Below are 12,449 nucleotides of genomic sequence, written 5' to 3' on the forward strand. Positions count from 1 at the left end.
GTAGCTTAATTTAAAGTACAGGCAAGATACTTGTGGAATCCCTCAATGCTTGGGCCCTGGGATTTCTTTTCTTATCTTACTTCGGAAACTGCCTCTTTGAAATCCGTCATTTTGGGGCGAATGGCCGAAACGCCGAGTAGCGCCTCTTCCCCGCCGCTATAAACAACGTTAACATGACTAGCGTAGGCACGACCTTAATTCGGGGTCACCAGATAAGCCTAATTAGCGTTTTCTGTAATTCGATTCCAGATAAGCTGGTCTTGATGTTTCTGTCTTGCCGTAATCCCGTAATCAAATAGCCTTAGGGAGAAGGGGAGTCGTGCGTGTATATGATCCGCGATGGACAGCAATGCCGACCTCGACCGACGTTGCACTCTCCATTGCCCTTCTTCCAAACATCACGAAGTCTTTACAATAACGTCTAAGCACATGATGGACTCTTCCGTACAGATGGACTCCAAGTCATCGGCTGCCAGAGAGCAAGAAGACCTCAGCGTTGCCAGCATCGCTCTGGTCTCCCTGCCACGGAACGTCGATCCTGACTTGGCGCTCGCAATTGCACAGATCTCTCCTGAGCGACGTGTCGAGATAGAAAAGAAATTGAAGCTGAAGCTTGACTTCTTCATGTTTCCGCTTCTGCTGATATTCTATATTCTCAACTACCTGGTATGGCAACAGAAAAAGCTTCTGTGGATTTACGCTCACAGAAGTTCGTTTCCAGGATCGGAACGCTCTGGGTTTCGCAAAGATAGTCAACATCGAGAAGGATCTTAAGCTCAAAGGAACTGAGTTGTGAGTGATTGCTTGCTCATTGGAGCTAGATTTCAACTGACTCTTGACAAGTGCAACCTGTCTTTCAATTCTCTATGTTGGATACTGTCTGGTAAGGATGCGTTCGTGCTGTTAAATGATACATTGTTGACAGCCTGGTAGTTTCAAGTCCCGTCCAATTTAATGCTATCGAAGTCAAAGCCTTCGTTATATCTCGTAAGTTCACCATATTTCAATACGAACTACCAGCTAATTCGACAAAGCCATTTTGGATGGTCGTCTGGGGTATCGTTTCCGGTTGTACTGCTGCAGTGCAAAACTACCATGGCTTGGTCGCTATTCGATTCATACTTGGTATTGTCGAGGCACCGTTCTTTCCTGGGGCGATCTTTCTACTCTCGTCGTGGTACACGCGCAAGGAAATGGCCATGCGTTGTGCAATTCTTTTCGGTGGAAATATGCTTAGCAACTGTAAGCTCTCTTATCCTTTGAAGTGCTGCTGGTATTGAGACATTTGTCAGCATTTGGCAGCTTGATTGCATTGGGAGTCACCAGTGATATGGATGGCGTCCGTGGACTTGAATCTTGGAGATGGCTTTTTATAATTGAGGCAGCCATGACTGTTGGCGTCGCATTAGTCAGCTTCTTTTTGTTGCCCAATTATCCGCATAATACTCGTTGGATCAAGGGAGAAGAGCGCACCGTCGCAATTTGGCGTCTAATTGAGGATGTTGGTGAAGCAGACGACGCCGAGACGGACGCTGTGAGCATGTGGCAAGGCTTTCTTCTGGCGGTCAAAGACTACAAGACTTGGATCTTGGTATGGAATCATATTTTCCTCACCGTGGGTGCTGGTATTGTTGTGTTCTATCCAACTGTTGTTGGAACCCTGGGGTTTTCACGCAGTAAGTTTACTACCTATTCTCGTGCTGAATATTTGTACGAGCAATGCTAATATGAGGCATGATAATGCAGAGATTACATATGCCCTCATCGCGCCTCCGTATCTTCTCGGATTTGCGACCTCTGTGTACGGATGCCATCATGCAGACAAGAAACAGGAAAGAACGTGGCACATGATTGGCACACTGTCGGTTACCTTGGTTGGCTTGATCATTCTGGCGAGCACGCTTAATACGGGCGCTCGTTATTTCTCGCTGTTTCTCGTCACTTGTTTTGTGTATGTTGCCTTTGACTGCAACCTCGCATGGTAAGGAAGCCCCGAGAATTATGTGGTTTAAAAGGCTTCGTTGTCACAGACTGGCTGACCATCTCGATAATAGGATCCAAAATTGCATTCCTCGGCCAGCACCAAAGCGCGCCGCTGCCATTGCTTTAGTAAACATGCTTTCACAGCTTGGGTAAGAAAATAATTTCATTTGCCAAAAGTTCATTCAACTAACATGAATAGGAATATCATTGCCAGCTATATCTATCCCAACAACCAGGCACCTCGCTACTGGATGGCATGTACAGTTGAAGGTATCGCTCTAGTTTGTGCAATCGCCCTCACACTCGTCTTCCGCACCATCCTCAAGCGCGAGAACAAGAAGTTGGATGAAAAAGACGCAGCCCGTGGAGGGGAGAATGGCGCAGCATCTGGTACCAAGTTTCGGTATATCTATTAGTTGTAGATCTATAAGGACAATCTTCACCACGTCGAGAGGCCTGAATCGAGTGAGAATAGGCCATAAATTGGGTTGATACATTGTAGTGATCCATAATTTGATCACTGTAAGATGCAGCTGAGGTTGTAGCTTAGCCAAATGTACAACTCTATATCTAAATATATTTAACTCTACAAGACACGTATGCCCTGCTATCTATATAGTGGCCACAGTGATGGGCGAAGTATGTGAGCAACATCTTTGAAGAAATCTATGTTAATTTCAATAATAAGATTGTATCAAGTCTCACGCAAAAGGATAATAGACACGGCTCCTTAGTCTTCCCGAGAACTACTTGATTGTCAGTTGTGTTACAACATCAAATCAGAAAAACTACCTCTATCCTATCGGGTAGGCCTCTGTTGGGTTCTAGTTCTATATGCATGATATGGCATGGTCTCGTCCTCGATCGAAGCCGGTGCGCCCCATGGCTAGGAGATCGCAAAGATTCTCAAATTCCGTAACAGAGTAGTTAAATTCGGGTATAAGGAAAGTCTGGAACAAACTGTGAAGTAAGTCAATCTGGTGTATGAGGGCTGTGCTCGGGTGCCTGTCAATTGTGATCCCCACCTTGAGATAAGAAAAGCAGAGCATTTGGCCGAAATGCCGAAACACCAAATCGCCGAGTTGCAATCAGTGATCTACCGCCACCGCTTTCACAACATTGTCCGATCTTACCTAGGCCGCGGGAACGAGAGAGACCAGGTCGAACTTGGAAAGTATCGGATCATGTGAAAAAGATGGTGCCATGAAATCTGGTAAAGGTAAAGTCTTCGGTAGTTTGACTCTATACTGCCACTATTAGCAATTTCCTCTCCTTCTTTTAAAGACTGTCCAGCTTCTCCATGTCCATGCTCAATTATTTGTGGCTTGAGCATCTCCGAGATTCTGTTGGAAGCATACGTCAACATGGCTGCCGCTAATAAATCCGCGATCAAGACACTCAAACCCCCGGCCATTGCTAGCACAGGACCCTTCGCCCATGTCGGCCACACTGAAGGCCCCGCCAAGGTTGTCTTCACCTCGGGCATGGTCGGCCAAACTCAAGACGGAAACATCTCGGACTCTTACGTCGAACAAATCAAGCAGAGTCTCGTCAATCTAAAACATTGTCTCGAGGCTTCAGGTGCCACCGTCAAGGATGTCCTGAAGTTAACCTACTACATTGTCAACTATGATCCCAATAATCGACCTCATGCAGCTATCATTTTTGAATGGTTAGAGGGCCATCGTCCAGCAACCGCTCTCGTACCAGTCCCGAAGCTGGCAAACCCCAAATTCCTTTTCGAGATTGAGGCCATTGCTGCCGTGAGAGATCCGGCGCTCGCGGCCCCGATCCCAACTCCTGTCTCGGGTAGAGTTGATGAATTTGATGTCGTCGTTGTTGGCGCGGGTTTGAGTGGCTTGCAGGCAGCACATGACCTCCAGAAGGCGGGATTGAAGACTATAGTATTGGAAGCTCGCGATCGAGTGGGCGGCAAGACATGGACTGTTCCCACAGCGAATGGCAAAGGTGCCATTGATCTTGGAGGCGCCTGGATCAACGACACAAATCAGAGCAAGATGTGGGCTCTTGGTCAGAGATTTGGAATGGAGTATACTGTCCAGACTATTGAGGGAGACTGTGTGCTTCAAGATCATGGACGCTTTCCATTCGGGGAGCTTCCTCCGGTATGTTGATCACAGCGTTGCCTTGTACTGGTACAATGCTGATCCCTTGCAGTTTGAGAGTAAAGAGGAGCTGGAAAGTTTTGACAAATTCAGGGAAGTGGTGGAGGAAAGGTGTCAAACTATCGACATCGAGAAACCTTGGCTTGGAGAGGGGAAATACTATGACTCCATGACATTTGACGAGTTTGCAAAGCGGTCCGGGGCTTCTCCTAAGACTGTAGAATACGCGAATCTCTGGGTAAGAGCTATGGTAGGAATTGATGGGACGGAAATCAGCGCGCTTTACTTCCTTCACTATTGCAAAAGTGGCGGAGGTTTCAAGCAAATGAGATCAGATGGTAAAGATGGTGGACAGCATCTCCGCAGCAAGACTGGTAAGATGCACCGTTGTCCCTTACATTTAGGAGTATACTGACAACAGCAGGCTCTCAGCCTTACTCAGAAGGCCTGGCCGGTCTACTCACACCGGGTTCGGTCCTCCTGTCCACTCCGGTCTCCAGTATACGGCAAACTGGTAAGGCATGCACGGTTACAACAGCGAGCAACCTCACATTACGAGCGAAGAAGGTTGTCGTATCCATCCCAACGCCTCTCTACCGCGATATCTCCTTCAGCCCGCCTCTCTCGGGCGCTAAGCTGGCTCTCTCCTCAGCTACCCGCCTTGGCTACTTTACCAAGGTCATTCTGGTTTACTCCTCACCCTGGTGGACGAAGGCAGGCCTGGCAGGTCTCGCACACTCCTTCAACACCACCGCCGACGGAAAGACTGCCAATGGAGCAGGCCCGGTCACCCTGATTCGCGATACGTCTGATCCGGAAGCCGGAGTGTATGCATTGACATGCTTTGTCCTTGCCAACGTCGGCCGCACCTGGTCCCAGCTGCCGCCTGCCCAGCGGCGCGCCGAGGTGTTGGAACAAGTCGCACAGATGTACTCTGACGTTGACCGAGACCTAGTATACGCTCCGGTCGAAGTGTTTGAGCAGGAGTGGGCAAAGGAAGAATGGAGTAAGGGGTGCCCCTGTCCGGTAACGCCACCTGGGGTACTTAGTACGGTTGGCCATGCTATTCGAGAGCCGCATGGCAACGTGCATTTCGTGGGGACGGAGACGAGCGTTGTCTGGAAGGGCTACATGGAGGGAGCAGTGCGGAGCGGGGAGAGGGGAGCGGCCGAGGTAGTCGAGGCAATAAGAGGGAGCCCGGAGTCAATCAAGGCGAACCTGTAGACGCGCGCGTCTCCAACGATTCCTGTTCACTGGATCCAACCAAAAAGGCGTGATGAGACTAGATTTATGTGCAGTAGAGAACGACGAAAGACAGCACATTGCCTGGAGCAGTCTCGAATACCGAAGGTCTCATTCCTCATTCTGCCTGGCGAAACGCGCCATAGACTAGCTATAAAGCGAATTTGTCGATCAATGGGGGGGATTTGTAACGCACGATGCCTCGTAATAATTTCTTTGCATGATTGGTATGCACTAGAGAGTGCGATAGTCGCTGCCGCTTGTGGGATGGCTTTTCGCTAGTGTGCTGTCGGTCTGTCGGTCTGGTGTTCGAGACCATTAATAGGCGAGGGTGGCAGTGCCACAGACACCAAAACCACGTCTAGATTGCTAATGCGGCTGAAAAGCGACCATTCACACACGACCCTGGAAGCCATTGAGCAGGGGTGAATCTGGGAGCTGAAAAAAGATGCCTTGCGGGCTGTCTCCGATCAAAAGGAGAGACCTGGACTTGGGCCGCCTCCTGCAACTAAGTCCGACTAATATATTAACCTTATCCTACATGTTCTCCGCCAAGCAAGCTTCGTGTTGACACCTGTGACTTGCATGCCCATTTTCCCTCGGGTATGCTAACAATTGGCCTAGATTTGTTCTTGTCGCCGCCTCTTGTTGCATGTTTCAACATTTGCGTGTCTTGTTTGGCTTGATTAAGTCATAATCATGAACGGGCCATCGATCTCGCGCCGACCCGTTGGCCGAAAGTCAATCGGGCAAGCTCCCAGTAATGTAGCGCCTCAGCAACCGGTCTTCCCAGGACCACCGGGTGTCCAAATGTCTACCGCTCCGGCTTCTGTGCCGGGTCAGATGACGCCACAGTCCGCTCCGTATCAAGCAGGTCCGTACTACACAGCTGCCCCTATGCCACCAGTATCTGGTCAAACTCTGGGGATGCAGCCCGGTGCTCAAGCCTCAACACACTGGCCTTCGTCTTCAACAACATACCAGGGCCCAGCTTATTCTGTACCACCGCCGCAAACACCCGCATATGTCCCGGCTCCGGTCCAAACCCCTGGTCCTCGTCTGACTCAATCCCCGATGGCTCATGCCGCTCAAGTTCGGGCATCCATCGTTGCGCCGTCGCCCCAACCAGGCCCTCAAGGTCCCGTAGGCCCTCGCCCGGGTCAAATGAGCAGCCCAGCGCCGTCTATGGTTCAGAATTTTCCGAGTCCTACAGGAATCAATATGGCCAACCCGGGACAAGCGGCGCCTATGGCCGCCCCTAGTCCAATGGCGCCACAGCTTCAGCGATTAAATACTACGCATAGTGTACAATCTCGTGCGTCAGATTTCGACCGTCGGTTGAGTATGTCGAGCAACGCCAGCGTTGGCACACCATTAACGACATTCTCAACACCAGATCAGTCCCAGCAGGCGATTGGGACACCAGGTGGCAACTCCAGGGCGTGTGCTTCATGTAAACAAGGTAAGACCCTCAACGAGCGACTACGCATCCTTGCTTAAGGCAATGCTTCGTCCGATGAACCCTTAGTTGACAACTTCAAGCTATCCCTCAAAACTTGTCTGTTTTCACATGCCTGATATGCAGCACCGCCGAAATTTCCACACATATTTGTGTATGGTGCTACACTACAGGAGCAGCAGCCTCCTCCCACCCACATGACACCTCATATTTGGCAACAGATTCGGATCTTCGTGTCCAGGAAAGAGTGGGTTATATCTTGCCGCAACAGTGGACGATTCGCAAGAATGCTTCTGGACGGCTGTGGTATACCTATAATGAGACCGGATACCGGACACATATTCAACCCTTAACTGGGGTTGTGTATGAGATGGACGTAGATGTAGGAATTCCGCCAGGATGGCAACAGATGAAGACTCCCGAGGGGAAGGTTTATTTCTATAATCAAAACACTCATGCCTCATCCTGGACTAAGCCGAAGAACGAAATACCTCAAGGCTGGAAGGTTTACAAGACTCCCGACGGGGTCCTCTTTTACGTTAACGAGGCTCTTCGGTTGTCAACATGGGATAGGCCTGGCGAGCAGCCCAAACCAAGGTCCATGAAGTCATCTCCAAGTGGGCCTCCTACGCCAGCTGCTGTGGCTGCTACTGCTGGCCCAGTCGCCAGGATCAATAGCAATAACCAGGTGCGACCAGACAAAGCGACAAAAGCTGCTTCAAAAATGGTGATGGCGGCCAATGTCGCAAATAATGTTGCTAAGCTATCAGCGGCGTCGGATATGAGTCCATCCGGTTTTCTCACTGCCGGAGTCGCGGCTGCGAAATTAACAGGCATCGGCTTGAAGGTTGCTGGAAAGAAGGTCGGCAACTTGGGTAAGAGGAGGAATATGTATGCCGCTGCCAACTTGATTGGCGCAGCGGCGACCGTTACTGGGGCGCTTGACGGCGATTATGATCCTGGCTACTTCCAAGTAGACGAGGTCGAGGAGGTCGAGGAGGTTGAAGTTACACAGACGACAGAGATTTCGACCGACCAAGCCACTTATTTTGCAACAGAATCCGAACCTACCTACATCACTACGGAACAGACATTCATTCAACAAGAAGCATTCCCTCAGCAAGGAGCGTTCATGATGAGACAAGATCAGTTCCTCCCAGGACAACAAACATCTTACTATGTTGATCAGATGTCCTATTCATATGACCAGACTTTGGGGATGCCGCCTGACCAAATGCAGCTCCCCCAAGAAGACACCTTATCACAAGAGCCCCCTGTGGTGATCAATAACGTCAATGTCACAGTACATGAGACTCTTGTGAATGAAACGACCACTGTCCAGGACACTGAGTACACTGACAATATTCTCTTTGTGGAGACTTCGCAGAATTCCGGTTTGAATCAATACGTCAGGCAGGACGCAGTAATCACTGATTTCTCTGACCTCTCTTGGGCAGATCCTCCTTCTTTATGTAATGCTCAGGAGCCTCCGGCACCACTAGAACCTCAATTTATTGAGACTCAAGTACAGGAGCCGCCAGAGGTATCATACCCGCCCGAAACTGTTCAGCAACCCCAGATCATTCAACCGCCTCAGCCCATGGAACAATCCCCAGTTATACAGCAACCTACTCAGGTCATAGAGCAACCTGATATTGTGCAGCAGCCTCTTGTCACAGGGCAGCCTGAGGCCGTGCAGCAACCTCTCTCCAATGAGCAGCCTCAGTCCATACAACAGCCTGAGGTTAAGTACACGCCGGAAGACATACCACCAGCGCCACCAGCTCCCCCCGAAATGCCGCAGGCACCCCAGTTCCCCGATTGTTCTACCGTTATGGCCCCTTCATCTCAGGCCTGCGGAGGTGCGCCACCTCTTGTGTTTGAACCAGTTTTGGCAGCACCTCTGATGGGAAACCCACCAACGGAGCAGTCTGGCATGATATACCCCACTGATACTGCATCTCTTATATAGTTGCACACAGAGTCTGGCGCCTTGGTCTGTGTTTCATTGAGTAATATTGGAAACACATGAGACATTTTGTCCAGTTTGAATAAAATATACGAAGGATTTGGTGTGCTTCATGATCGCTAGCACAAATGTGATCATTTCTTGAAGGATAGCAATGTGACTCACATGATAGGCGTTGATAAGCGGCCGTCAAGGGTGCCCCAATTGGATTCGTTGCTGCTTCATATATCTGGGAAAGGTCCTCCTATCTCGGAGCAAACACTAAACAGTGCATGACAAGCGGCACTAAGGTGCTGGCCGCAAATGCGCACAATCGTAACGTTACGATATGATGTGCTTTCTATCAGATGTTTTTAACGTCAAGCACTCTATCACATTCGCATGATGCCAATCTTTTCTCATATGCTTCTTTATTCGAATAAAATGCTGATCGATGATAATTATGTGGTTACCGACCGCGGAGGGATTATTGAAAACCGGCATGCAGTTCATGTAGCAGTGACGGATTCTGATGGAAAGCTTCTCTACTCTATTGGAAACCCTCAGCGAATCACTCTCGCAAGATCGGCCGCAAAACCTGCACAGGCTTTGGCTGTTTTGGAAACCGGGGCCGTGGACACCTATGGTTTTGATGCTGCAGATTTGGCGCTTATGTGCGCATCACACAGCAGCGAGGATTCCCACCTGAGCAGAGCAAGCAGTATGCTCAATAGAGTCGGCGCTACAGAGACTCAGCTTCGTTGTGGTGGCCATCCAGCAATCTCCGAAGTGGTGAACCGCTCTTGGATCAAAAGAGACTACATACCAACGGCAATATGTAACAACTGCTCCGGCAAACACGTTGGCATGATTGGAGGATCCAATGCACTTAAGGCAGATGTTGAGGACTACCACTTACCAAGCCACCCAATGCAGCTGAGAGTCAAACAAGTCATGGAGGATTTGTGCGGCTTGGAGGAGAGGCAAATCCTCTGGGGTATTGACGGATGCAACTTACCCGCGCCAGCTGTTCCTCTGCTTTACATGTCTAAATTGTATGCAAAATTTGCCGATGCTGCAGATGCTGTTCGTCAGGATCAGACGGCTGCCGCGCAACGTTCACAATACATGGCCCGAGTGTTTCAAGCAATGACCACATATCCTGAGATGATTGGAGGCGATGCTCGATTCTGCACAGATCTAATGCGTGTATTCCAAGGCAACTTGATCGGTAAGATTGGCGCCGATGCCCTGTACTGTGTTGGTATCAGGGCATCCGAGCAGACCAGACGACTTGGAGCCGACGGATCGGTGGGAGTATCCATAAAAATCGAGGACGGAAACATTGAGATCCTATACGCCGTCGTGGTGGAGATTCTCAAACAACTGGAAATTGGATCGCCTCGAGAGTGGGAGGCTTTATCAAGATTCCATCGTCTAGAACGCCGCAATACTATGGGAGTAGTGGAATGACACAACTCATCTCAACGACTATGGAAGCATAGTCTTCGGAAGAATGGTTGCGGATCTTCTACTTGGACACCCACCTGTGATTGGACAGGATGTTGCATGGAATCCAGAGACATCGTGTTTCAGTAAGTGGATAAAGCCCAACGAGACATTGAGCAGCGAGATATGGCAAGGACTTCCTGCATGAAGTCATTATCAGCGCTCTGAGAAGAGCAGATGCCAGGATCGCATGATCTAGAGAATCATCTATCACAGTTTTACGGCTTGTAGCCTAGAATCAGCTTCGTCTCTGAAGCCGGCTATATTAATTGTCACATCAGCGATCATCATTTGTAGAGAACCGAGAATCACCCTGATGTCCAATCCGGGCGCAAAGGCTACTCTTGGAAGCAATACTTTTAATTATCCCTACTGAGTCCAATAGCTAGCAATGTAACTCGTGAGGCGTGCTCAGTCATCCGTGGCCAAAAGCGAGGCCCCATTGTTGATGATTGCCGGGAGTTCAGATAAATCCAGCTGAAGCCAATATGCTGGCCCCCAACCCTCATGGCATCTTTCTCAGAGGCTACTATCGCCTAGAACGACGCCGCAGCCTTGGCCAAATCAGCCAGAGCCTCTCGGCGTTTGAACTTGGCGTCCTGAATGACACCTGCAAGTATTTTAGCAAGGGGCTAAGATTGTGACATATGGTCATATCGTGGGGCACATGAAAGCATACCTGCATCGGCATCGCTCGAGAAGTATCCAGTCCACTGCACAAAAGTGCTGTTCTCAAGCTTGCCTGAGGTAACTTCATACAGGCGGATGGTGCTGAGAACGCTCGAATATGTTAACTGCGGGGATGCGGTAATCACACTGTAGGTGATGTAGTGGTTGATGGTCTATGCAGCCAGTCAGAAAGCCTGTCGCAATATGGATCCATGATTTCTAGATTCCATAGCCGCGCCAGAACGACGAGACATCGAGGATCAGTAAAAATGGGGGACTCACACTGTGTTCCTCCTGCTTGACCTCCAACTCGGTGCCATCCTTGAAGGTCCACTTCACGACATCGGTGTCATTGGTGGTGCCCTTGACGAACTCAGAAGCGGAGAGGGCGGACCAGAACTTGGAAAAGTTCTCCAGCTTGATGTGGTGCCAGACATGGGACAGAGGCGCCTCGATAACGGTGCTCTCAACCACAGAGGTGGCAGTTGGGATGGGCGTGGTCTCGGCAGCAGCAGAAGACATGGTGAGCTAAGGAGTTGCGTGAAGGTAAGATTCTAAGTACGGCCGTGGTTTGATTGTTTGATGATATCCTGTGAAGGATCTCGAGTTTGTTCGCGTGTTCGTTTGCTGGAAAGCGTTTGGTGGGAGGAAAATGTGGAGAAGTGGGAGTGCACATTATCGACGTCATAGCAGGATCACCTCACACGTGGCTGCGGAGCCTCATGTAAGACACCTGCATGCACGGTTTCTATCTGCCAAGCAATCATTTGACCGCATTGATTGAGCTACATTTCAATCAGTTGCGTGCTTTCTATCAAGCCATTGATGGCTGATGCAGAAAAGAGTTCACCGCTTGATCCTCCTGAAGGGCGTGACGGGGGTTGAGTCTACGCACCATCATTTCTTACCGTACAGGAGTGCTCTCGTCGCCGAAAGTCAACGATTTTTGCTGTCAACGATTTCATTACTTAATGACCTAACATGCTGTTTGTCGCGTATATTTTCAGCTCCGAGAAACCGTCGAGCAATATCCCAAAACACGTACGAACACTCTCGACATCTAACCCGGTTCTCAACTAAGAAAACCAAGGTTCATTATCACGCACAAACTCTTCCCATGTTCTTAACTTCTTGTCGCTCAACTGATCAATGGTCCAGGCTACATCGTTTTCACCGGTGGGGCCAAAGTAGCCATATTCAAGGAGAGAGTCGCTCGAGTTCTTGACTTCCTTCCTCTGCTCTTCTGTGAGTGTACTATCATCATCTGAATCAATTTTAAGCCTGACTGCTTTCCCTGTGACATTTGTCCAAGTATCCGTCATTTCAGTCAGAGAGTAGAATGCCGTAGCACAAGAGAAGCGCTTTTGATGGTAAAGATCAGGATCGAGCAGGGCCGGGGCGATGAATTTCCCCGCATCCCGTATGTCAATCAAGGGCAATTTAGTAGCCGCAGGCCATGGTTGAGGGAATTCGTAAGTACCATCATCTTTCTGTTTGCTAAAGTTAGTTTACC

At 49.6% G+C, this 12,449-nt stretch overlaps 3 protein-coding genes across 3 annotated transcripts; 2 read left to right on the forward strand and 1 right to left on the reverse strand.

The window, feature by feature from the left end:
• Nucleotides 1–429: 429 nt before the first annotated feature.
• On the forward strand, nucleotides 430–2,399 carry UCRPA7_3532 (putative permease of the major facilitator protein; the record flags this gene model as incomplete). Its single annotated transcript, XM_007916085.1, has 6 exons — nucleotides 430–666; nucleotides 722–792; nucleotides 844–883; nucleotides 1,460–1,676; nucleotides 1,747–1,951; nucleotides 2,183–2,399. 6 exons carry the CDS (start codon nucleotides 430–432, stop codon nucleotides 2,397–2,399), a joined length of 987 nt encoding a protein of 328 aa, XP_007914276.1.
• Nucleotides 2,400–3,347: 948 nt separating this feature from the next.
• On the forward strand, nucleotides 3,348–5,333 carry UCRPA7_3533 (putative flavin-containing amine protein; the record flags this gene model as incomplete). The annotated part of the gene is made up of 4 exons (XM_007916063.1): nucleotides 3,348–4,109; nucleotides 4,162–4,359; nucleotides 4,445–4,483; nucleotides 4,542–5,333. 4 exons carry the CDS (start codon nucleotides 3,348–3,350, stop codon nucleotides 5,331–5,333), a joined length of 1,791 nt encoding a protein of 596 aa, XP_007914254.1.
• Nucleotides 5,334–10,803: 5,470 nt separating this feature from the next.
• On the reverse strand, nucleotides 10,804–11,458 carry UCRPA7_3534 (putative bet v1-like protein; the record flags this gene model as incomplete). The annotated part of the gene is made up of 3 exons (XM_007916077.1): nucleotides 10,804–10,877; nucleotides 10,947–11,109; nucleotides 11,219–11,458. The coding sequence occupies 3 exons, from the start codon at nucleotides 11,456–11,458 to the stop codon at nucleotides 10,804–10,806; spliced, it is 477 nt and encodes a 158-aa protein (XP_007914268.1).
• Nucleotides 11,459–12,449: the final 991 nt, after the last annotated feature.

The sequence above is a fragment of the Phaeoacremonium minimum genome (genome assembly GCF_000392275.1).
Source record: "Phaeoacremonium minimum UCRPA7 unplaced genomic scaffold PA7_03_scaffold_288, whole genome shotgun sequence".
Classification (NCBI taxonomy): Eukaryota; Fungi; Ascomycota; class Sordariomycetes; order Togniniales; family Togniniaceae; genus Phaeoacremonium; species Phaeoacremonium minimum.